This window comes from Hibiscus syriacus, unplaced genomic scaffold (assembly GCF_006381635.1).
Source record: "Hibiscus syriacus cultivar Baekdansim isolate YM2019G1 unplaced genomic scaffold, ASM638163v2 tig00112528_pilon, whole genome shotgun sequence".
In the NCBI taxonomy this organism is placed as follows: domain Eukaryota; kingdom Viridiplantae; phylum Streptophyta; class Magnoliopsida; order Malvales; family Malvaceae; genus Hibiscus; species Hibiscus syriacus.
The window spans coordinates 768,275-794,565 of record NW_024063356.1 but is presented as its reverse complement, the minus strand read 5'-3'; the positions used below and the strand labels follow the sequence as shown (position 1 = coordinate 794,565).

Below are 26,291 nucleotides of genomic sequence, written 5' to 3'. Positions count from 1 at the left end.
TAAAATAAAATTCGTGTATGATGAACGAATTTAGATTTATATAAATAAAGTCACGTTAAATTCGAGATAAAAACTAATAGTATATATTTTAATTTTTGAATAATTTAATTTTTATTTTTGGTATTATTATATTTAATTTTTAAATATATTAAATATTGAATTTTATAATATTTTTATTTTTAAAAAATTAAATAATCCCTTAAACTTTAAAAAATCAAATTGATTCTCTAAATTGAAAAACAAATCCAATTTAACTCATCTATCATATTATCAATCACATCGCCAACCTCTATAGACCGCCATATCAGTATCGTGACGTTTAAAGAGAGAAATCGTTAGTTAAAGTACCACATTAGGTTTTTTTTATAAGTTCGAGGGTCACATTGAGTGTAAAAAAATATCGAGGGCCACATTGATTTTTTTGGAAAAAATATAAGGGCCTCAAGTACCCTTTTGCCCAAAAAAAATGAGGATATACTAATACGGTAAATCTTAGGTAGAACTTTCTTACCTACATGTACACTGTCAACACAACATCGAATCATTTCCATGCAATGCAGCTTCATCTAGAAAGGGATATATTAGCACAGCGAACCTGAAGTGATGCTCTCAAGGATTTTTTTTTTCAATGAGCAAAGTTACACTTGCTAAATGAATTTTTATTAAATGCTAATGCAGCAAAGAGCCTCTCTAAATGAACTTCATGCCATGCATAAGCATGGGGATAATAAGTTGGCAACGCCCCATCAATCAGTTGGGTTGCAGGATGCGTTTAGTCCTCCCTTCTGGGAGTCCGATGAACAATTCAGTCTCCACGTCCGGGCTCGGACTGCTTTCATTGCTTGCTACTTCATTTTCTCTCTTCTCCTTTGATCCTTCCCATGGCGTTATTCCGCACTGAAAGAATAAGAACGAAGAAGAAATTTTTTTTTTTCCAGTTAAATCCAGGGAAACATGCGAAGGCTAACAACGGCTTACCTTTTCACAAAGCTTTGCATTTTCAGCAGCTAGGATTTTCTCCTGAGGTTGTTTACCAAGATATATTAAAAGCTTGTATATCTACGCTGTGTTATAAGACATATATTCAAGGGGACACCGAGGCATACCTTTTCTTTCAATTGCTGGATCTTGTCGTCGAAAACTTTGGTCTGAGAAGTAATTAAACAAGGGTTAACATGTTTAAGGATGTTAGAGATAACGCAACAGTAATAGTTGTCATTTCCAACCTTTCTGGCTCTGACGAAGGACATGCTCTTTTGCAGCTGCTTTTCTAACTGTTGTAGTTCTTCAAGTGTGCATGAACCCAAACTCTCTCCCAGTAGCGTCCTGAGGAATTTTCAGACACTTCAATTTCAATATCTTTGTTCAGTCTTTCTAAAGTATATCTAGAAATAAATAAGCAGGCAGCAGCATATATATATATTTATACCGTTTTGAAGCTTCAAGAAGCTCTATTTTCTTCAGCATGTTCTCTGCTTCAATCTTCAGATGCTGCCATTTCAGTCAACGTGAATGAGAAAAGCAAACAAAACCCCTATCAGTAAGATACTTGACCGTGTTATGGAACATAAATATAGTTTAAAACCATCCAAGCCGGCATATATAGGATTATAATTGATGAAAAGGTTAGGGTTAAATACAAAAGGTGAATCTGCTGGATCCAGTTTTGGTGAAAAGGTTAGGGTTTTGACATACTGTGATGATAATCATCGACTGAGTAATAAATACGCGGGAAAGGAAACCTTAACCTCAATGTTTTCTTCAGTTGGCTTGACTCGATTCTCCTTGGTATGTTTCCTGTAACGTTCGATTGTCGCCTGCATGCTAAGCAATGTATCCGATGGAAAACGTTTCATTAGGGAAAACTACAGCAAAAAATCTGTATTTCCTTTGCGCTTACAGATTCATATGCATGCTCATAAAAAACACGGTTATTGCATGATTACTAGAGAACTATCCAGCAGGTAACTATGGTTCCCTCTCTTAATAATCTAAAAAGAGCATGCGGAGACGATGTTAAATCGATGACACATTTAGCGTCCTTTGTAATTATGTCTGCAAACAATTGTGTTCCTGTGAGACAATAATTGCATGCTTGTCAAAAAAGGAATGGATATGTACATTTCCAAGGGATTGGTTGGATATTTACAACAGTCCATTAGCAGGATTAATATCATAAGGTTATTGTAACTAAACATATGTATATATAAGATTATATTGGTGCTGCATGATTGCAACCATTGCTTACAGAAGACAGTTCAACCATAGAGTAAATTTTCATAGTGAGTGATAATGCAACTCTCCATTCCAACATAGTAACATAAAACAAATCCATATCCAAAAGTAGCACAATCGTTAATTCTTGCATCAAAAGCCAAAAATAAAGTCAGCATTCTACGTTAAGAAAGGCTGGATTATCTCAAGTTTACAAATCTTTACTCAAACATGCTTGAAATTGAAATAGTGTCACTGTATTAGAGTTGTGTCTTTTGGTTTTGGTGAAGCTATAGAGGTTAGATATCAATTGAAGCAACTGAATGAGCTGTTGTTTCTTAATTAGTCTTTTTAGCTTAATAGTACAAAGGAAAACTTTGATGTCAGCTTAATTAGTCTTTGTTCAAAGTATAATTTAACTTTGATTATTGGAAACTCCACATGAAGAAACAATAATGCCACATCAAATCAACTTGTTTTTGTAAAATCAAACCACCCTAGCTTGCAAATGCCGTATGTATGTGTATGCGTATGTGTATGTGTAGGAAGCACAAGTTACCTAGAGCTTGCGAATTCATAGGGTTTGCCTCTGACAGAGAAGATAATGAGAGCGACCTCAGCATCACAAAGAACCGATAGCTCGAAAGCCTTCTTTAGCAGCCCCTTTCGACGCTTGGAGAAAGTTACTTGCCTGCTTGTGGCGTTCTCTATGCGCCTCATTTGAGTCTTTCCCCTCACCATCTCACCTCCTTCAAACTAAAAACACCGAAGCCATCAGCTTTATAGTTCTATAAATAGCAGCAAAAACACCAAGTAAATCAATAGAGATTTTCTTATGCTGAGGAAACCGAGGGATACGTTGGTGGTTTGATTGCTTCAATGAAAACAAGACACAAGAAACAAAATGTTCATCTGGTGTAAACCGTACTGAAGGAAAAAAAAACCAGAAAATTTTGGGTAAAAGAAACAAATCTCCCATAAGAGAAAACGAGAGGAAGAAAGGATTTATAAATTAAAAAAAAAGAGAGAGAGGGGAAGAAAGGAGAAAGCCTTACCAAACAAGCAAGGAAAGAGCTAGGAACTCGTTGTATGTTCTGAATAAAATAAAGAAAGAAGAAGCAAATAAGAGCAAAATCTATAAAATTCAATGGACATTTAAATCAATTTAAAGCATTTATTTTTAATATCCGATCCCTTCAACCATACAGCTTTTCCAAAGAAGTAAACGCGAGGGATGTTGACATCCAAACACTTAATCATTAAAGAAAAATAAAACCCGGAAAGCAAATAAATGAAAGAGGAGAGCAATCCAGAAGTAAAAAGAGAAACCAAAGAAGAATACCCAGAAGATCCAAGACTAGAAAATTATGACCGGTGATTGTTTGATTTAGACAGACCCTTTTTTTAGTAATCGTCAAAGGAAGAAAAGGGAAAAACCCAAAATCCACAAATATCAAAATTTCCTTATTCATCAATCTTCCACAACCCCCACCCGCCGACCTATTTATCAACCGTTTAAGCAAAGAGGCATTTATTTGTTTATATATTAATACAATCTCCATAAAATAACATATTTTCTCTGAAACCTAATTTCTTGTTTTGGTAAACACATAATACAAACCCAATAGCTGAAACATACATGAAAACGGAGTACGGAAATAGTTTGAGTTGAAAGTGAGAGTAAAACTCAGCTTGCTGGAAAAGTGTGAAGGATTCAAATAAACAAAATATATGTATGGTAATACTAAGAATTTTCTCCCTATTAGTTAACATCTGTGTGTGGGAAATCATAAGAAAAAGCAACACTTTCCCTAAGTTCGAATCTAAAAACAATGAGAGAACAAACGTATAATTTAAAACAGGTCAATGTCGTCCGTACAACATCGTACCACACAGCCAATCAGGTTTAGAAAGCTCATCGTAAGTATGATTTTTTTTTAAAAAACAACACGAAATGTTACGTGACTTACATCATTTCTCTAAATATTATTGATAACACATTTTTTTAACAAAACGCATATCATAAAGAAAATCTTAGTAGGCTTCTGTTTGAGTTGACGTCACTGTGAAAAAGACACGGATCATGAGACGCGTCTTCACGAGGTTTGGAATGCGCGAATCATGAAACGCTTCTTCGCCAGGTTTCATCCGAGCTGGAAAAAGGCACAAATTATGATCCGTGCCTTTTATTTAAATTCAAATGTCCGCCATCTGTCCGCCATAAATACCGTCCAACTGTCCATCCGCTTCCCCATCCCCTTTCCTTATAAATACCCATCCCTTTCAACACTCACACCGCAAATAAAAATATTATATTTTTTCATTCTATCTACCCTTCTATTAAGTTTTAAGAAGGTATAGTTATCATTTTTAGAAGTTAATTTTTTATATTATAATCATTTAATAGTTTATTATTTTATTATATTTAATTGCACTAATTTTTTTATTACTTTTTGTAGTTATACAATTACAAGTGGGTTGCTGCATTTATATAAGAATCATATCTCGAGTCATTTTTTCGATACAATAATAATTTTAAATTTTGTTATTTTATTTATTTTGAATGTTTTATTTAGTTACTTTTTTAGTATTAGTTTATATTTAATTTGTATACTATTTATTTAATTAGGTGAATGATCGTATATTAGATCTATTTATTTGTAACGTTAAGTTTGAGATACCGAGTCGTGTTTGGTCGTATTTAGCCTCGGCTGGATTCGGTGACATATCGAAATATGAAGGGTATTGTAACATTGAACCCAACCTTATTTCTGCACTGATTGAGAAATGGAGATCAGAGATGCACACATTTCTTCTTCCATGTGGGGAGTACACTATTACGCTGGAGGATGTTTTTATACATTTGGGGCTTCTGGTATATGGGGATGTTATTTCTAGTGTGGCAGATGGTGATTGACATTCCTTGTGTCAGGAGTATCTTGGAGGTATCTCGCCTAATTTCAACAGTGGTCGGATACAATTATCATGGGTGGCTACAAATTTTCAACAGTTGAACGAAGATTGTTCCGAGGAACAGAATAAAATATTTACTAGGTCTCGCATATTACAACTCATATGAGGGATCTTGATGGCCGATAAATCTCGCAACTAAGTTAATTGTATGTGGTTGTGTCATCTCGTAAATTTTCGAGTTATCAGCTCATTCAGTTGGGGCTCCGCGGCTTTGGCATCTCTGTATAGAGAAATGTGTCGAGCAACTGATTATCGAAAAAATGTTATCAGCATATGTCTCCTTCTTCTGTAGTGTTGGACGTGGTATCGCAAGCCATTTTTATATCCGATCGTGAAAAACCTGTTAGTCTTCCCGATATTGTAGAGGTAATTTCAATACTAAGTTCTTATATAAAAAAAATTAAGTATATAATGAATTTTTTACACTGAATAGATGGTCATATATAAGGAAAAATCATTGTTATATACCAGACGAATTGGAAGAAATTCGACTACTCATCGATCAAAAGGCTGGTACAGAGGTATATATTTAAGTTTTATTATTTACCTTTAATTATCGTTATATAATTAGAATATTATTTTGATAAAAATTATATATATTTGTTTTAGTTTCAATGAGCTCCTTATTGTACTGAAGAAATGAGGTAGTACATCTCACCTCACTTGAGTGGCTCATTAGATGTATGGATGGCGGCGGTCATTCTGATATGTTATAATTGCCGAGTGACATCCTACTGATCGCTTGCTACACTAATTTGGTTTCGTACAATCTATTCTTGAAGCACCTAGGAATCTCGACAATATGTATAACGTCGATAGACGGTGTAAAAAATGTCAACTGGCTGATTTATTTCAATCATTATTTGGTTGCAGATGACTATTATTAATGGTTCAACATGAACAGGAAGACGTTCCTACTTTTCAAGGAAACACGAGGCAGGAGCATTCATCAACGTCAAGAAAAGCGTCCACCGTCACAACATCATCATCCCCCGACTCGTGACAGAGAGCAGGCGCTTCCGGAGGTGCTTCCGGCTCATCCTCAGCTGCAGCACCGGAACCATCATAGTTGCCATCGTATACATCGGTTTATATTCTGCAATCGTTTTATATACCACCACAACTATTTTAAATGGCACTGAAGTCATTTTCGATGCCACCGTAGCCATTTCAGATACTTATAGATCCAGCGTGGTCTTCATATGATGCTTATTTGGCGGGTGATGCTTCACCAGAGACACAGAAACCTCTGGCTTAATTTTTGCATTCATCGATGTTGATGTTTTTGTAGTTTTCACAGTTTTCTATAAGCGGTGAAATGGTTAGTCATACACCTCCAAGGTCCTTATTTTATAGAGGTACTACATTGTCATCCGTCCCTCATCAACAAAATGTAGTTACTACTGATGTTGCTGCTGCTGATGATGATAATGAGAATGAGGATGAATAATAACTTATACGAAGAAATCATCATCGAAATAAACAGCCACCGCCCTGTGGAACACATTCAAGACGCAGACATTGATAGACTTGTTTTTTTTGTTTCTTAATGTTTTTATTTAATTATGGATTTTTTATTTATTTTGTTTCTTAATGTTTTTATTTTAATTATGACTTTTATTTTGTTTTGTTTCTTAATGTTTTTATTATTTAATTGTTTGAATTGTAAGTTTGCATTCAATGTTTGTATTTAATTGTTTTTATTATTTAGTTTGTAATGTTTTTATTTAATTTTCACTTGAGTAACCCATCACTTGAGTAACACATTAATTAAAAGTAAACAAAAATGAAATAACACAAACTGAGGCTTCATAAACAACAATTACATCGTCACAACATTAACGGTTACATGATGATAAAAGAAATGAACATTTTTTCCTATTGTGGCGTAGGTTTTACAATGCCCACATCTTTTGTTTTCTTTGGACGTCTCTCGAATATCCATATCATAATGAATTCGAGTGGATTTTGGACGACCTGTCTCCCTTAATAATTACAGATTTGGTACAATTGGAAGTTAATTCTGAACCTCATCTGGGTCTTTCTCATTACCTATGGGGTAACTCAAATCATATACCTTGATAGTTTACAACAATATGTCGGATACAGTACTGATGTTGGACATATGGTGGCTGCCACACTGGACCCAAAGACTTCATTTTTTCTTTGATCTCAGCTCCACGATCTGCAATGACACATATTTTTCCCTCGTGACAATATGTAAGTGTAAGTTTTTGAGGAAAAAAGCCCAAGAATCTTGGACAACTGGAAGAATGTTGTGATTAACATCTTCGACAACTGCCAATAACAAAATTTGCTTGTATTTTCCATAGAATAATGTCCATCAATTTGAACCACGGGCTTGCAATATTTCATAACATTAATGCATTATGGGTAAGTCCAAAAAAGCAGGTAGAATTGGCATCAATCACGAAGCACTCAATCATTGTAGTATGCATGACAAGTTTCGAAGTCGAATATTATCCCAGGATTCAGTCTGTGCACTACCCTAAACCAACTTGATAGTTCGTTGTAAGATAAATCCCACTCGCCATGAAGTTTTTTAATGGCATTATGCTTTGCCTTCAATGCTTTCTTGTAGGAGACAGTGTACCCATATTGGGATTGTATAGATGAAATCAGTACCGCAATAGCTTTATGTGAGCTTGCTTTGACCAGGGCATGATGGCTTGGCAAATAATGTCAGAGTTCAGGTTGGGATAGTCCTGGTTTATCCCTATAGCACATCATGTATGAGGACATTTGTATATTGTTAGTTCCCATATGTTGTTTTTCCTCTTCCTCTTCGATACACGAACTATCCAGTTGCATCCTTATCACGTTGGACACAGTAGCAGACATACTTTTTAGTCGTGGATCGTCGACTCTGGACTGAAAATAATTACGAATGTTGTAATTCTTAATTGAAATCATTGTTTCTTCTTTATATGAAAACTCCATTCTGATATATAACTCACCATCATTGACTGATGAGTTAAATCCGTAGTCACCAAAATTAGGTATATCCGTAAATTCTGGCCCGTACATTGCACCATAGTCAGCTTCATACATGTGTGCTGGAGGTTCTGTGTGTATCATATTTGGGGAAACTTCATCTACATCATCATCATCGGAGTCCATATTGAACTACAGTGATTTTGGCTCAACGAATAGTCCAACCTCAGCACCATCCGCACCTAGCTCACGAAGAGGTTCTTCTGGTAGAGATGAGGATTCTTTAAGGTTAATAATGGAAGGCACGCCTCATAATGCGCGCCTTCGTGTATGTGTCAGATTTTCCCGCAAAGGCATGCTTCATGATATGTATCTTCCAACGTGGCGTCAGCTCGGATAGAGCCCCGCGAAGACGTACCTCATGATCTGCGTCTTTCCACCATAGGGCCAACTCGGACAGAACCCCGGGAAGGCATCAAGCCTAAACTGTCGTAATATCAAAGTTAAGGTCTGATGGGTCGTGTGGCCTTAGACGCTTTTTAACACTTCTGGGTCTTCTCTACGACTAAGTAAGTCTTACCCAAGCCTAGTGAGCATGCAAACTCACTAAGGTTGGAACTAAGCTCTCAAGACTTCTAGGATGCAGAAACTTTTAACACCAACGTGGCTACTCCAAGCCACCAAGGTTGGACTATTGTATGGAAGTGCAAACACAAGTATGACTACTTTTGGCCACCAAGATAGGCAACAACACAAAGAGAATAAAGAACAAAGAACAATGAAACTAGAGTAAATGCCTCAGAGCTCTATTACTCTTTAAAGAGAATGAATGGAATGGATAATTCTTCATGATCCACATTTTATCAGAAAGGGTGCTAATTAAGCAATATTTGGAGAAAGGGTGCATGACAGATAATATTTCGTTGTTAGGGTGATTTTTGGGTAAAAAATCCCTTGTTAAGAATAATAACAGAAAATGGTAAATTACAATGTTCTTCACTGAACTATACTCTCTATCATATTTTTCTCACTTAGTTTTCAATTTTTCTATTTTGCTTATTGAACTTACAGATTGAATCATTTTGCTCACTCCCTCATTTTCTCTCTAATGGTTGGATGATATGACATTTTTATTATTATTTTTAATATAAAATAATTGAGAAAATAACAAAAAATAAGGTGGTCGGATGTCGCTATTGGCCACCGTCGATCGTCGTAGATGGTGGTCGTTTGGTCCCAATTCCATGGGTCGCTTTGCCTCGACATCGTGATTTCAAATAAGTCTTCTATTTTGTCAGAAGTTGCTCCAAAGTCCATGACTTTGAGATTGAAAATGAGGAAGCCGAAACATTTCAGTCAAGATTCATGAGTTTTGGGACATTTTCCAATGAAACAATCACCATATTCAAACTCAAGGGGTCGAGATGAATCAGTCCATGAAATTTGGGACCAAACGGCCACCAACAACGATGGTGGATGGAGGCCGGAATGAAAATGACACGGTGGCCAACGAAGAGAAAATGAAGAAGAAAAGGAAAAATGATATGTTACACAAGTCCTCACTAAACTTTACTCCTTCTCCTATTTTACTCACTGAACTTCCAATATAAGATTTGAAACTACGTCGTTTTTCTGTATATTTGAGTTTTTCAAAACGAAGTCGTTTTGATGCTTGTGTCACGTCATAACACGGTTAAATAGTTAACGATAGAGTGAGCAAAATGATTCAATTTGTAAAGTTCAGGGAGCAAAATAGAAAAATTGAAAGTTAGGTGAGGAAAATAAGAGAGAGTATAGTTTAATGAGGAATGATGTAATTTACCCAGAAAGAAAGGTTTTGATGTAAAAACAAACATAAGGAGGAAGATAACATTCACTTCTCCAACTATTATTTTCTACCTCGTAAATCTTTGAGGTGATATATTAGTGAGGTTGGCCCATTTTTGTACCAACTTTTTTCATTCTTTCCTTTCCTTCTTTTTTCTCTTCTAAATATGTTCCTAACAATTTTGAATAACATATTAATATTTATATAAATTAAAAACAATCGTAATTTTCATTGCTGATAATAATGATCGGAAGAGATAAACAAGATTTCATAAAAGGATAAATTTCCTTTGTTATGAACGTCACCAGAAAAGACAAATAATAAATCTTAAAATGTGTTCTATTTTTATAAATAAAGACTGAATCTTTGATCTCACAATTAAGAGATGAAGCGAATGATCATTGTATAATATAATAAAAGTAAAGTTATATGTATGAAAACTTATAAAATTGTGTGGAAGAAACAGGGCAAATAAACCGGTCATGGACTTGGCTTAAAAATTAAGCACAATTTCATGCAATTTGAGTTTTATTTCAACTAATTATTTATTTTATTGATGGTGTCTACTTTTTTGGTCAGGTGGCACTTGTCTACACTAAAATCTGAATTTTATTCGGCTAGTTATTTATTTTATTGATGGTGTCTACTTAAAATTTAAGTTTTCTTCGATTAGTTATTTATTTTATATATAATACCCACACTGAAATTTTATTTGTACTTGTCCTATTTAAAATTTTATGTTATTAACATACGTGTATCCACCCTAAAAATATTTTCTCAATCCACCACTGAATATATTCATGTTTATGCCTTTCAACTTCTTATCGTTGATCTATCTTATCTAAATTCCAATCCATGTTTCTTTTGTGTGAGGTCTGAAATATGTCTTTGGTATTTTTTTTCCTTCAGATATTTTTTTCCTGCATGTCTTTGGTATTTATTTGTGTTGAGTATATTTGCATGAAGATGGGTAGATATATATTATTTAAATTGGGACGATTCTTTCAAGTTCGACGAGTAGCGATGAACACCACTAATAATAAGTACTGATAATTTAATTTATAAAACGTTAAAATTTTAAAGTACATAACGTATAATTATAAATTAGTTAAAAATTTAAAGGTAAATTATTTAAAATAAAAGATAAATTATACTAGTGACCACCTAACTATTTCCCCTTTTTATTTTGACCATCATTTTTTAAATTTTTTAATCATGTCACTCAAGCACTATTTAAATGTATTCAGTAAAACTACTTGCCGTTTATATTTAACGGAAAAGCTGATGTGGCAGTTAAAATATTTGATATAATTACACATTTAATCATTGTTACTTATATATTATATCAATTTGGTCATAATTTTAATAAATTAAAATAAATTTAACCCTCAAATATACCAAAGTAGTTAATTGGAGAGGAATCCGATTTAATGCCAGCGAGCACAATTTTTCTTTTCTCTTTATTAGCTTTTATTATTTCTAATAATAAAGTAAAGTAAACATGTCAATTTTTGTGATGAGACGTGCCAACGGTTCTTCATGTTCTTCGTTTTTTAGCTTAAAATATTATATTTTACATTGATACACGCAAGACAATTGGTGTGACAAATTTATGTTTTAAATTATATCTTTCAATGATTTTAGGAGTTTAAATTAGATGTTTTATTTTATTTTGTAATTATTTTTGGACTGTTTGTTTAAAAATATTTATTTTTATTACTCGGATATCTAAGTATTATAACTTTACTTTTAGCTAATTCGTTGCATTATAAGTAAAATCTAATTGTTTTGGACTAATTTTTAAGAGTTTAAATTTTGTTTTTACTTAATATGGATATATTTTTTAAATCAAAGCGTTTGATTTTTTTAATTTCTCAAAAATGAAATCAAATTATTTTGTAAGTTTTCTTTTCTTTTCTTTCTTGTTTGTTTTCCTATAAATTAAAAGAATAAGATAAATAAACACTATATTGGCACCATTTGATTTGAGGGTTAAGTTTATTTTAATTTATTAAAATTAAGAACAAATTGATAGAATATATAAGTAACATGGACCAAATGTGTAATAATATCAAATATTTTAATTGTCATATCAGCTTTTGCTTTAAATACTAATGAGAAGTGGCTTAATTGAATGTATTTCAAAAATGGTGATCAAAATAAAAGGAGGTAATAGTTAGGTAGTCATTGATATAACTTACCTTTTATTTTAAATAATTTACCTTTAAATTTTCAACTAATTATAATTAGACATTGAACCCTTTAGAATTTTAATTTTTATAAATTAAATTAATGATTCTCGTCGTTAGTGATGGTCATTAGAATTTTCTTTAAAATGACGCCTAGAATATACTATAATGGTTTAACTATATGTTTAGATTTTTTTAACATAATAATAAAACACACACATCGTAGACATAACTGCCCAACTTTAAGTATTCTAAGAAGAATTAAATTTTCTTTCACTACTAAAATCGTATGATAAATTCATAAGATAATAAGTTTTAGTATCACGTGAATAAGTACATAATAGGGAAAGGCAAGATCAAAGAGATATATTATATTAGGAATCTTACTTATGACCCCCTTAATCATTTAACCCGACATTCAGGATAAAATTCTCATTGAAGCGGAAAAGAACAAAAAAAGGGATGGAACTCTGAAGAAAAACAACTCGCGAGGAGCTCTGAAGAATCGATTCTAACTAAAAAAATGGTGATATCAGCTGAAGCAAAAGAACTGTTGACACAATCATAACATTTACTATAACTTTTTTGTTTGGAAGAGTTATCAAAAGAAGATAAAACTAGTAATTTTAGGAGGCAACTTATTCGTATGAGTTTCAAAATAAAATATAAAGCAATATTCATATAGAAAATCTTAGGTCAATACAATATTGGATCATTTCCATGCCATGTCGCGTTATCTAAATAAGGATATATAGGTGCGAGAACCTGAAGTCATTTTGAAGGGAGTTTTTGTCAATGAGCAATTTTACATTTGCTAAACGAACTTTTATTAAATGCTAATGCCAACAAAGAGGCTTACTAAATGAACTTGATGCCATGCATAGCAGCATAAGCATGGGAATTATTATAAGTTGGCAAAACCCCATCTATCAGTTGGGTTGCAGGATGCGTTTAGTCCTCCATTCTGGGAGTCCGATGAACAATTCAGTCTCCACGTCCAAGCTCGGACTGCATTCATCGCTTGCTACTTCATTTTCTCTCCGCTCCTTTGATCCTTCCCATGGCGTTATACCGCACTGAAAGAAGAAGAATGAAGAAGAAATGGTTTTTTTTTTTGTTTTCAGTTGTATCAAAGTAAGCATGCGAGGGCTAAGGGCTTACCTTTTCACAAAGCTTTGCATTTTCAGCAGCTAGGGCTTTCTCCTGAGGTTTTGGGGCAAAAAATTATTAAAAGCTTGTATATATACGCTATGTTATAAGACATTCAGAATAGGGGACACCGAGGCATACCTTTTCTTTCAATTGCTGGATCTTATCCTTGAAAACTTTGGTCTGAAAAGTAAACAAGGGTTAACGTGTTTAATGTTCATTTTTCTTGTAGGATGTTAGAGACAACACAATAGTAATAGCTCCCATCATCAACCTTTCTGGCTCTGACGCAGGTCAGGCTCTTTTGCAGCTGCTTTTCTAACTGTTGTAGTTCTTCAAGTGTGCATGAACCCAAACTCTCTCCCAGTAGCTTCCTGAGGCATTTTCAGACACCTCAATTTCAATATCTTTGTTCAGTCGTCTAAGGTATATCTAGAAATAAATAAGCAGGCAGCAGCATATATATACCGTTTTGAAGCTTCAAGAAGCTCTATTTTCTTCAGCATGTTTTCTGCTTCAATCTTCAGATGCTGCCATTTCACTCAACGTGAATGAGAAAAGCAAACGAAACCCCAATCAGTATGATACTTGACCGTGTCATAGCACATAAATACACTTTATAACCAATCCAAACCAGCATGTTCTATGGGCAATGTGGTTGCAATAAAGGGTAATGGCTAGCTAATGGATGTATATTCGAACAAGTGTTTAAGCACAGGCCGCAGGGTGAATCTGCTGGATCGAATTTATACATAGTGAGAGAATAAGACGTGCGTAGGATTCTACTTGGCGAAAAGATTAGGGTTTTCACATAAAGTGGTAATCTTTGGCTGAGTAATAAATATGTGGAGGGAAAGGCTAGAGAAAGCTTAACCTCCATGTTTTCTTCAGTTGGCTTGACTCGATTATCCTTCGTATGTTTCCTGTAACGTTCGATTGTCTCCTGCATGCTTTTTTTTCGGCAAGATGATTTTATTAATATAAACGAATAAGCATTACCCTAATTATATGTCTCATTAAAATCTTCCATAATCCTAAACGGAGGAAAAATAGTACATACAACCAATACAAAACAGTACAAACAACAGACAACATAATCAATCACCGATATTACGAAAATATGAAACAAAGGACAAGCTACCAACAACGAAAACCAATATCAAACGTTTCATTACTACAACAAAAAATCTTTAATTTCTTTCTGCTTACAGATTCATATGTATGCTCATAAAATGCAATAAAAAACAGACCAACAGCTTTAAAAAGCACGGTCATTGTACGTTTACTCTCCCAGCAATGTAAAAGAGCATACGGAGACGGTGATGACATTTAGCTTCCTTTGTAATTTTGTCTGCAAATAATTGTGTTACTGTGGGACAACAGTTGCATGTGCTTATCAAATAGGAATGGATATGTCCATTGCGAAGGGAGATTGTTTGGATATTACGACAGTCCATAATTAGCAGGATTAATATCATAAGATCAAAATGGTGCTGCATGATTTCAAACAGTGCTTACAGAAGACTAAGTTCAACCATAGAGTAACTTTTCATAGTGAGTGATGATGCTACTCCCCACATTGAAACATATTAACATAAAACAAATATATATCCAAAAGTAGCACAATCGTTACTTATTGCATCAAAAGCCAAAAATAAAGTCACCATTCTACTTTAGGAAAGGCTGAATCATCTCAAGTTAACAAATCTTTAGTCTAGCATGATTAAATTGAAATAGTGTCACTGTATTAGAGTTGTGTTTTTTTTTTCTGGGAGGGGGATTTGATGAAGCTATACAAGTTAGATTTTAACTGAGTCAACCGAATGTGCTGTTGTTTATTAATTAGTCTTTAGCTTAATAGTACAAATGGACAACTCTGATGCCAGCTTAATTAGTTTTTGGTCTAAGTAATTTAACTTTGATTCTTGGAAACTCCGTATGAAGAAACAACAATGGTGACAGGCATATTGAAGTGAGAAGCGTAAGTTACCTAGAGCTTGCATATTCATAGGGCTTGCCTCTGACAGAGAAGATTATGAGAGCAACCTCAACATCACAGAGAACCGAGAGCTCGAAAGCCTTCTTTAGCAGCCCATTTCGACGCTTAGAGAAAGTCACTTGCCTGCTTGTGGCGTTCTCTATGCGCCTCATTTGAGTCTTTCCCCTCACCATCTCACCTCCTTCAACCAAAACACATAGAAGCTATCAGCACTATAGTTAACTGCAAAAACACCAAGTAAATCCAGCCGAATAAAACCCAGAAAACCCTTTTTTGTTGTTCTCTTTCAAGGGTTTTAGAGGACAAAGCAGGTGAAAAGAGTGGTAAACAATAGAGATTTTCCTTTTTCTTTTTTGAAAATAACAAGTAAATTTTCTTTATCGAAAGTCGTATCGTCTTGTCAATTACAGACTGAACAAATACAGTCGAGACTATCGAAAATAAAAAAATAACAATGATAGTTTAGAGATAACCTATAAACAAAACTATTAAATATTAAAGTAACGACGTATATAAACTAGACGTACATAAACTAGACCTACCAACAGCTCTAAGCATCAAACACATAGGAGAAAAAACTTGAAGAATTACCAAAAAGACTAACGGACAAATCTCTCATTAAGAGTAATCTCATCCAACACATATATGCGATAACAAACTAACCGTCTTGTACAACCGAACAAAATAACTATACCACAGGAAAGCAACAACCATGTATTTAGAAAAAACTGATAATAAAATCAATAAAAAATCTATACCAAGAGTCCAAAAAATCTAATAGTCATGATACCGTTTACAGATAAAGGGCCAAAAATATTATTATAGTAAATATAATAAAATATAACTAAAAATGGTAGGACGGTGGTCGAACACCACCGCTGCCATGAACGCAATAAATTTGAAAATCGCCTAAGAGAATAGTAACTGTTGCAGAGAAAAATATAGAACTAAATCTTATATATTGGGTCTGGTCTTGATAGTGTTGGAAAAGTAAAAAATGTTGAGAAACTTTCGGTAGGAAAGTGGTGCATTTATTGCATAGAATATGCACTGAAAAAATAGTAAAAAATGAGCATGATTATGTTGATTTTTTATTAAGGGATAATTATACTTTAATCATTGCAGTTTAGGGTATTTTCAAAGCTTAGTCCTTAAGCTTCAACTATAAATATTATTGTGAGTTGTGAGTGTTTTGTAAAAACCTGTAAATTTTTCATCTTTAGTAATAGATCTGCAGCAATCCGAAGACGTAGACATAATTGGCTGAACTTCGTTATCAATTTCAGGTATTATTTTTCGCTTTTATTTCGCATTCTCACTAATCTGGTTATAGGGAAATTACTTATTTATTTCCCAACACTGGCATCAGAGCTTTTGGTGATTAATTTTGTCAGTTTTCTGCGAGCTTACTATTCACGTAAATAGTGAATAGTGAAAATTTGGTCGACGATACGAATTTATCGACGGAGGTGTAATACACGGTGGTTCGCAGAAATTATCAGAAACGATCCAAACGAAGCCAGATTCGAGTGAGAACATTGTCTATAGACGAAGAGAATATGAAAATTGAGAAGTTCGATGGTGCGGACTTTGGCTTTTGGAAGATGCAGATTGAAGATTTTATGTACCAGAAAAATCTATATCAACCTCTCTCAGGAAAGCAACCAGAGGGCATGAAGGATGAAGACTGGGCTCTTCTCGACAGACAAGCCCTCAAAGTTATCAGACTGACGTTATCTCGCAAGGTTGCTTTCAACATAGCAAAGGAAAAGACCACGACGGGTCTTATGGCGGCTCTCTCCAGTATGTATGAGAAGCCATCGGCCTCAAACAAAGTTCACTTGATGAGACGATTATTCAATTTGTGGATGACAGAAGAGGCATCAGTGGCTCAACACCTAAATGAACTTAACATAATCACAACCCAGTTGAGTTTCGTGTAAATTGAATTCGATGATGAAGTTCGAGTTTTAATTCTCTTATCATATCTACTAGACAGTTGAAATGCTACTGTTACAGCAGTCAGCAGCACATCGGAAACAGTAAATTGAAATTCGACGATGTTCGGGATCTGGTATTGAGTGAAGAAATTTGACGGAGAGAATCGGGTGAAGCATCAAGCTCCTCAGCCTTGCACACGGAGTCTAGAGGGAGAACTTCATAAAGAAATTCAAACCGTGGCAGATCGAAATCTAAAAAGGGAAAATCAAGAACATGAAAGAAAGATTTCAACTGTTATAATTGCGGCAAGAATAGTCACTTTAAAAGAGATTGTCGAGCACCGAAAATGGATACTACCGCAAAGGAATCTACCAACATGACAGATGAGACAGATGATGCCATGATTCTAAGCGTCAACAGTCCGATTGAATCATGAATCTTGGATTCAGGGACATCTTTCCACTCTACCCCATGCTAAGAAATCATGAAGAACTATGTCAGTGGTGATTTTGGGAAGGTTCATCTAGCTGATGATGAAACCTTGAAGATCGTTGGAAAATGAGACATCCGATTAAAGTTGCCAAACCAGACCACCTGGAAGCTGAAAGGAGTGAGACATATTCCTGGCCTTAAAAGAAATTTGATTTATGTAGGACAACTTGATGTAGAATGATATAATACAATCTTTTCAGGTTGTGAATGGAAGATTACCAAAGGAACACTTGTCATTGCTCGTGGTAAGAAGACTGATACTCTCTATGTAACCTCAAATTTAGAGAATATCATTGCAGTAGCAGATGCTGATGGAAAATCAAACCTATGACACCAAAGGTTTGGTCATATGAGCGAGAAAGGGATGAAGACACTTTTGTCAAAAGGGAAGCTGCCGGATCTAAAGAATATAGATGTCAGACTATGTGACAATTGCATCTTTGGCAAACAAAAGAAATTCAGTTTTGCAAAGATTGGCAAGACACCCAAGGCTGAAAAGTTAGGTTGGTTCATACTGATGTATGGGGATCATCTCCAGTTCCATCTCTTGCAGGCTCACTATATTATGTCACCTTCATGACACCGCAAGACACTCAATACTGGTCTGAAAGTCAAGCGGTTGAGGTCTGATAATGGAGAATAGTACATAAATAAGAGATTTAGAGATTTCTGCGCAAACAATGAGATCAAGATGGAGACAACAGTTCTCATGACACCACAGCAAAATGGTGTAGCAGAGTGCATGAACAGAACTCTGAATGAACGTGCCAAAAGTATGAGGATATATGACGGCTTGCCCAAATTTCTATGGGCTGAAGCTATCAACACTGCAGCTTACCTGATCTACAGTGGGCCCTCAGTTCCTTTGGATGGTGGAATACCAGAGGAAGTTTGGAGCAAGAAATAAATAAACATTTCACACTTAAGAGTGTTTGGTTGTATTTCTTATGTACACAGAAATTCTGCTGAAAGAAGTAAACTTGATGCCAAGTTCAACAAATGTGTCTTTGTTGGTTATGGTGGTGATGAGTTCAGTTACCGGTTTTGGGACTACGAAAATCAAAATATCATCAGAAGAAGAGATGTCATTTTCAATGAGAATGTGATGTACAAAGATAAGTCAACCATAGAATCAAGTAGCTCCAATATCGAAGCTGAAACAAAGGAATTTGCTGAGTTCAAGGAGATTTCTGGAAATGATGTTCAGATCAGACTGAAACAGTTCAAGAAGAACCAGGCACACCAGAACTAAGACGCTCCTCCAGAATTCCTAAACTAACTCAGCGTTATTCGCTTTCTTTGCACTACTTGTTACTGACTGACAATGGTGAACCAGAGTGCTATGATGAAGCAATACATGTAGAGGATTCGGTCAAGTGAGAGTCTTCCATGAAAGATGAGATGGACTCGCTTATGTCAAATCAGACGTAGGAATTAGCTGAATTACCACCAGGCAAGAAAGCGCTCATAACAAGTGGATTTACAAGATTAAAGAAGAGCACGATGGGAGCAAACACTACAAAGCAAGATTGGTTTTCAAAGGTTTTCAACAAAAAAAAGATATTGACTACAATGAAATTTTTTCTCCAGTCGTGAAACTGTCTACAATCAGACTGGTATTGAAAATTTTAGTTGCAGAAAATCTACATCTTAAGCAGTTAAATGTAAAGACAACTTTCCTTCATGTTGATTTGGAGGAAGAAATCTATATGAGGCAGACAAGAAAAACATGGTATGCAGGTTGAAGAAGAGCTTGTATAGTTTAAAACAAGCTCCTAGATAGTGGTACAAGAAGTTCGATAGTTTCATGAGTAGCAGTGGTTTTACCAGATGCCAAGCAGATCATTGTTGCTACATCAAGAAGTTCGACAACAACTTCATTATTTTATTGTTGTACGTTGATGACATGCTCGTTGCAGGCTCAGACATGCAAGAGATTATAAACTTGAAGCAAAAATTTTCGAAGCAGTTTGCAATGAAAGATCTGGGCGCTGCAAAGCAGATTCTTGGGATGAGGATTAAGAGAGACACAAAGTCGGGGACTTTGATGTTATATCAGCTGAGTACATCAACAAAGTACTCTCCAGGCTCAACATGCAAGATGTTAAACCAGTAAGTACACCTTTGTGTTCATTTTAGACTCTCCAAAGAACAGTCACCAAAGACAGATGAAGAACGTGCACACATGGTGAAGGTGTCGTATGCCTCAACAATTGAAGTCTGATATATGCCATGGTTTGTACTAGACCAGATATTGCTCATGCAGTGGAAGCTGTTAGTAGGTACATGAATAATCCGAGCAAGGTACACTGGGAAGCAGTCAAATGGATTCTCAGATATCTGAGGGGTACCACAAACAAAACACTTTATTTCAAAGGTGGAGATACGATACTGACAGGCTATGTAGATGCTGACTTAGCTGGAAATATTGACATCAGAAGATAGTTGCTCTCTCTACAACTGAAGCAGAATATGTCGCTGTTACGAAAGCCAGCAAGGAGATGGTTTGACTCCAAATAGTCTCGGAAGAATTAGGTAAGAAATAAGAAAGCAATGTTTTGTATTGCGATAGTCAAAGTGTTATCCATCTAGCGAAAAATCCGTCTTTTCATTCCAGAACGAAGCACATACAATTGTGATATCATTTTATCTGGTCTCTTCTGGAAGATGAGATTTTGAAACTTGAAAAGATTAGTGGAGCTCAAAATCTGACAGACATGTTAACAAAGACGGTGACTACGAACAAACTTCATTTGTGTTCAACTTCAGTTGGCATGCTAGAGTAACAAGACCAGAAATGCTGCTGTATTGATCGAGATGTGAAGACAGATTAAAATCAGTATTCAAGTAGAAGATTGTTGAAAAAGTAAAAAATGTTAGGAAACTTTCGGTGGGAAAGTGGTGCATTTATTGCACCGAATATGCACCGAAAAAATAGTCAAAAAAGAAGCATGATTATGTTGATTTTTTATTAAAGGATAGTTACACTTTAGTCCCTGCAGTTTATGATATTTTTAAAGTTTAGTCTTTAAGCTTCAACTATAAATACTCTAACTCATTTAACTTCAAAATCATCCTAAATCATTTTTTTCTCATAATACTAGAGAGCTTTCTTGTGAGTGTTTTGTAAACACCTGTAAATTTTTCCACTTTAGTAATAGACCTGCACCAATCCGGAGACGTAGATATAATTAACTGAACTCCATTATTAATTTCGGGTATTATTTTTCCGTTTTTATTTCATATTCTCACTAATCTGGTTATAGAAAAATTACTTATTTATTTCCCAATAGATAGAACAATTTATCGATTTTTTTAGTCGTATGCTGATACGAGGAAACCGAGTGATACTTTGGTGTAAACCGTACTGAAGATAAAAACCCAAAAGATTGTGGGAAAAAGAAACAAATCTCCCATAAGAGAAAACGAGAGGAAGAAAGGAGAAAACCTTACCGAACAAGCAAGAAGGAGCTCAGAACTCGTTGTATGTTCTGAAAGAAAGAAGAAGCAAATAAGAGCAAAATTTATAAAATTCAACGAACATTTAAAGCAATTTAAAGCATTTATTTTTATGATCCGATCACTTCAATCGTACAGCTTTTTCGAAGAAGTAAACGTGAGAAATGATGACATCCAAACACTTACATACCAAAGAAAAAAGAAAACCCAGTAAGCTAATAAATGAAAGAGAAAGCAAATCCAGGAAGGAAAAGAAAAGAAAAAACCAAAGACGAATACCTAAAACTGGAAAATTATTACTTTTTGATTGATATATTTCGACAGACCCATTTTTAGCAAGCAGCAAAGGAAGAAAAGGGTAAAGAAACCCCAAATCCAAAAATATCAACCTTTCCTTGTTCATCAATCTTCCTCGAACCCCCACCTGTATATCAACTTTCTAAGCAAAGAGGCATTCATTTGTTGTTTGTATATTAAAACAAAATATTTTTTCTGAAACCTTATATCTTGTTTTGGTAAAACTCATAATACAAACCCAGAGGCTAAAAAAGGGACATGAAAATGGAAAATTTTACTAAAAGAGCGTAAAGAAACAGTTTGAAGAGACAAACCCCAACCTGCTGGAAAAGTCTAAGGATTTAAATAAATAAAACAATAAAGATGCATACACACATACTTGTATAGGAAGAATTTCTCTCCCCATTAGTTGATTTTAAAAGGGAAAGAAAGCAAGCGGCTACCCTAAGTTCCAAGTTAAAAATGGGGAAACAAATGTGTAGAAAAAGGTCAATGTCGTCCGTACAACATCGTACACAGCCACCAATAAGGTTTCGAAAGCTCACCGAAAAGGTTACCATATTTTGTTTTTTGTTGACAACCTTAACCCCAAAAAAGGGTTTTTTTGTAAAAACGAACGACAGAGGAAGGACCACTCCCCCGGCCTTATTTTCTACTACATAAATTCGTGAGGTTGCCCTTCTTTTCTAGTGAGAAGGACATATATTTATTATATTACGATTAATCTTTAAAGAGATAAATCATTAATCTCAAAATGATATATATTTTTTATGAATAAAGATCAAATATTTAGCCTCATAATTTAAAAATGAAGTGAACAATCACCATAATATATCCAATGTTAATTCAAAGAAAATATTTGAAATATAATGATAAAGATAGTTATAGGTGTGAGAACTAGGGGTGTGCAAAATTACTCGACCCGGTTGACCCGACCTGTCGACCCGCAGACCCGGATCTAAAAAAATCGGTAATTCTCTAAAAAAAATACCCGGCGGGTCGGGTACCCGGCCCGACATTTTCCGGGTCGGGCCCGGGTCACAAAATCTAGTTTTTCTGGGTACCCGGTTACCCGAGTACCCGGTTAGTTTTTTTTTTTATTATATATATAATTATATAAAATATAATGAATTATTTATATTATTCATTATTATATTTTGTATTTTGAACTTTTAAATTTTATGTTCGGATATTAGAGTATGTAATTCGAAGTTTCGAACATTTAAATTTGTGTATATATATTTTTAAATTAATAATTTAAAAATTAAAAATTAAAAACCAGGTATCGGGTATCGATTACCGGGTACCCGCAAAATCCGGATACCCGATTACCGGGTACCCGTAACATCCGGGTCGGAACACGGGCCGAGAAATCGTCAACCCGAAAGTTCTGGGTACCCGAAAATCGGGTACCCGCAAACCCGGTACCCGAATTTGCACACCCCTAGTGAGAACTTATAAAATAGTGGAAGAAAGAAGGGAAACAGAGACTTGGCTTACAAACTAAGCACAATGTTCACGCAATCAATAATGCCGATTTCGACTTTGTGCCTTTCAACATCTTATCGTTAATCTATCCTGTCTAAACTCCAATTCATACACATTTTGCGTGAGGTATGAAATCGGGAATTTCCTATCTACGTAACGTAACTGCCTTCAAATCACGTTTCTAATAAGAAAAAGAGGAAAGTTGATAAAAATCAATAGATGGTGTGTGAGCAAAGTACATAGCCGCCGGCCGTAATAGTAGTCCCATGACCAAAATCCTTTCCCACCACAATCAGTTAACACGGCAAAAAAACACAGTACACGGATATCTTATCCATGGCACGTCCACTCATCAAACAATTTCCTCCAGCATCTTATCACGAGCTTTTGACAATTTTTTACGCAGTAATCTGGGTGAGAAAACTGCTATCAACAAAGGGTTCTTCCTCAGGAAATCATCTCTGCTCATTCTCCCGTCAGTGTCTGTATCGAATAGACCAAACAGTCCATGAACCTACAATTGGTGTGCATACACCAAGATTTCATCGAGTCTGAAATGAATACATTTCACAAACAATCCTATATAGTTTCTTTTCTTTACCTCGCCATCATTCGGGTCTGGAAATTTGCGTCTAAGAATATCTGCGAACTAAGCCAGAAGCAATCATAAACAAAAAGGCTAATTTAATCTTTTGATCATAAATGCACAAACTAAGGAAACGGAAAGAAAGAATGAACCGCATACTTCTTTCTTTGTACAGTAGTTATATCCATCCTCATCACATTCAGCAAAGGCTAGTTCACATGCCTGCCTGAAGGAAGAGAAGCTGGTTCAGAACATGAGCTGATCCAAATAAGAACTGTCAGGAGGACATAAAACTATATTGGTGAGCCATCTATGGAAGCAAAATTTGCTTAAGCTGCGTTTGGAAAACATGATCATTGCATTATCATTTTTCACCAATATGCTGCGATGAACGTGGTCAGGTGGCAATATGCTAAAGTGAGATGCTAACAAAGAAGACACGAGTGAACAGAATTAGAAAGTCCAACAGGAGGTATGGGTAGTTGAACTACCTGCTTAAATGTAATTGATCCATTCTTCTCCACATCAAGGAACCCAAAAATCTGTACTTGAGAAAAAAAATCAATACAAGATAATGAAGAAAAAACTCATGAGAACAAGAAAATATTACGTAGGATACATAAGTAAACCATATGCAAAAGTCAACGGACAGGGTAAGGACAAATAACCTCTTCCGAAAGTGTACAAGGCTTTAGTTGCAGAACCCTTAAAAAATCATGAAGTTTAACGCGGCCACTGCAAGAGATATTACTCAAAGCTTAAAAGAATACAACATAAAGAAACGAATAAATACCCTTCGGTGTGTATGAATTAGAGGTGGTGTGGTTCTACTAGTCAACTATTACTCTCGGTTGGCTCAGTAACAAGAAGTCAAGAATACTTCTCATCATGAATGATTTGGAAATACCTGGGTTCTGGGTTCATGGACAAACTCATTCAGAAAGTCCATGGCCTCCAAGCTGCTTATGTGGTATAGCTGCAAGATGAAAAAAATGGATTAATAAGCGAGGAGAATTGGAGATAGAAACACAGGAGTAAGCATCCTCATAGGAGGGGCAATAAAGACATGGTTATCAACTTCGAAATAAAATTGTATTTTCATGAGAAGAAAAAAGAGTACAAGTATGTTTCAACTTTGCGGAATTTCAATGCCTGACTCACCGATTCAATTTTGGCCATTTCAACCATATAGCTCCAGGGATTTTCCTGCCAAAGATATGTTAAAACAACTATTAGCACGGATTACAAAAGCAAACAGACTCAGATCTCAGCATAAATAATCAAACGCCAAAATGTTCATTACGAGATATTATTCCAGAAAGAATGGTGGTGCAACCAATAATTCAGAAAATGCACCGGGTGTTGGTTGATTTGTTAAGAATATACTTGCTCCTATATCAATACATCCATTGACAAGAACATAAATTGGACTCAAGTAGTGGTACTAAACTAAATGCACTATATTCTCCATTTTCACTTATCTATGCTATATGCCACCAATCTCCATTAAGTAGACAAAATATGGATGTAAACACCCTACACTTACTTCAACAGGTAGTATGCTTCCCCTAGAATACTATCAGTAAATATAGAAAACTATGGGAACATATTACTAAGAACCGGTTGGGTGGACAAATGGCAAATCGAGTCGCTCGAACTGTGCCAGGTGGAGTTTAAGTCTCGAGCGTTATTTAGCCACGAATCGTTTTTAGTGACAACAAATAACGTGGACACGGCGCCCTTCACTATCCGTCGTGGGGGCAAATATCTTTGTATCAGCTTCATTGTCGTACTGCGTAGAAAGAGGCTACTCCGTGTCCCGTTTTGAAGCACAGGTTCATGTTTTGTCATAATTTGGGATGAAATGACACGCAACTCGTGATTCATCGCCCGGTCGCTGTCGGTCTTTGTTGCCGACCAATCATCCTAACATGACCTGATTTAATTTGACGTTCCAACAACTTGATGATGCTTAGTGGGCTGCCATTATCTACTTTTGGCATAGAAATCCACGTACATTTTTGCCCAACAAGCCGAACAAGTAAATTATTTTTAATAAAAAGTAAGTAGAAATTTATTTTAAAATCTACGGTAATTTTTATAGTGTTATAAATTCGTCATTTGAAGTGACGAGTTTTAATAAAATATTATTTTTAATTAAAATTGATTACATCGAAGTAAAAAGTTTAAATAAAAAATATTTTTTATTAGAATAAATCACTATGCACTGTAAAAAAATATAGTAGATTCAAAATAAAAGTGTTTGTGTCCTAATTTATAAATTTTTTGGGCCGTCTTGCTGGGCCAAAAATGCCTAGAAACCCATAGCCTTAGGCCCTCATCATCGTTTTCAGCAACGTTTAGTATGATTTTTTTAATTACATTAAAATCGATTGAGAATTTAATTTAAATAATTCTTGTAATTATCAAGTCGTTATTACTTAGCCCGTAAGGGTCTACTTGAATGTAACTTAACTCTATATCTGTTAGATTTCGTAAATGTTTATTAAATTTAAAAATATACTATTGATATAATGATTCGCAATTAAATAAATTTGTTCAGAATTATAATTTAAATTATTAGGATAAAATTATGATACAATAGAATAAGTTGATAAAAAATTCCATGTCTTAAATTATATATAAAATGAATTATTAAGGTTAAAGGGCTCCTTTGTTTACAAGTAACTTCTCAATTTACTATTAAAAAATCTTCCCAAT

The 26,291-nt window shown here is 34.9% G+C and overlaps 1 protein-coding gene and 1 long non-coding RNA gene across 5 annotated transcripts; both read right to left on the bottom strand.

Annotated features, from left to right (window-relative positions):
- Positions 1-683: 683 nt before the first annotated feature.
- On the bottom strand, positions 684-21,222 carry LOC120181505 (MADS-box protein SOC1-like). Of its 2 annotated transcripts, none has more exons than XM_039186609.1 (8): positions 3,270-3,287; positions 2,774-2,970; positions 1,749-1,824; positions 1,430-1,491; positions 1,227-1,326; positions 1,107-1,148; positions 979-1,020; positions 684-897 (listed from the first exon to the last, which is right to left on the bottom strand). In XM_039186609.1, the coding sequence occupies exons 2-8, from the start codon at positions 2,953-2,955 to the stop codon at positions 751-753; spliced, it is 651 nt and encodes a 216-aa protein (XP_039042540.1). In that variant the 5' UTR covers positions 2,956-2,970; positions 3,270-3,287; the 3' UTR covers positions 684-750. The 2 variants fall into 2 exon arrangements, with proteins under 2 accessions (XP_039042540.1, XP_039042539.1); XM_039186608.1 differs by lacking the exons at positions 684-897; positions 979-1,020; positions 1,107-1,148; ... (3 more) ...; positions 2,774-2,970; positions 3,270-3,287 and adding exons at positions 13,023-13,235; positions 13,321-13,362; positions 13,450-13,491; ... (3 more) ...; positions 15,299-15,488; positions 21,194-21,222.
- Positions 21,223-22,996: 1,774 nt separating this feature from the next.
- Positions 22,997-25,111, bottom strand: LOC120181486. Of its 3 annotated transcripts, none has more exons than XR_005521762.1 (7): positions 24,874-25,111; positions 24,732-24,776; positions 24,239-24,546; positions 24,062-24,112; positions 23,730-23,844; positions 23,586-23,633; positions 22,997-23,498 (listed from the first exon to the last, which is right to left on the bottom strand). It is a non-coding gene; the product is annotated as an uncharacterized LOC120181486 (long non-coding RNA). The 3 variants fall into 3 exon arrangements; XR_005521761.1 differs by lacking the exon at positions 24,874-25,111 and having other exon boundaries at positions 23,006-23,498; positions 24,239-24,305; positions 24,478-24,546; positions 24,732-24,862; XR_005521760.1 differs by lacking the exon at positions 24,874-25,111 and having other exon boundaries at positions 23,001-23,498; positions 24,732-24,862.
- Positions 25,112-26,291: the final 1,180 nt, after the last annotated feature.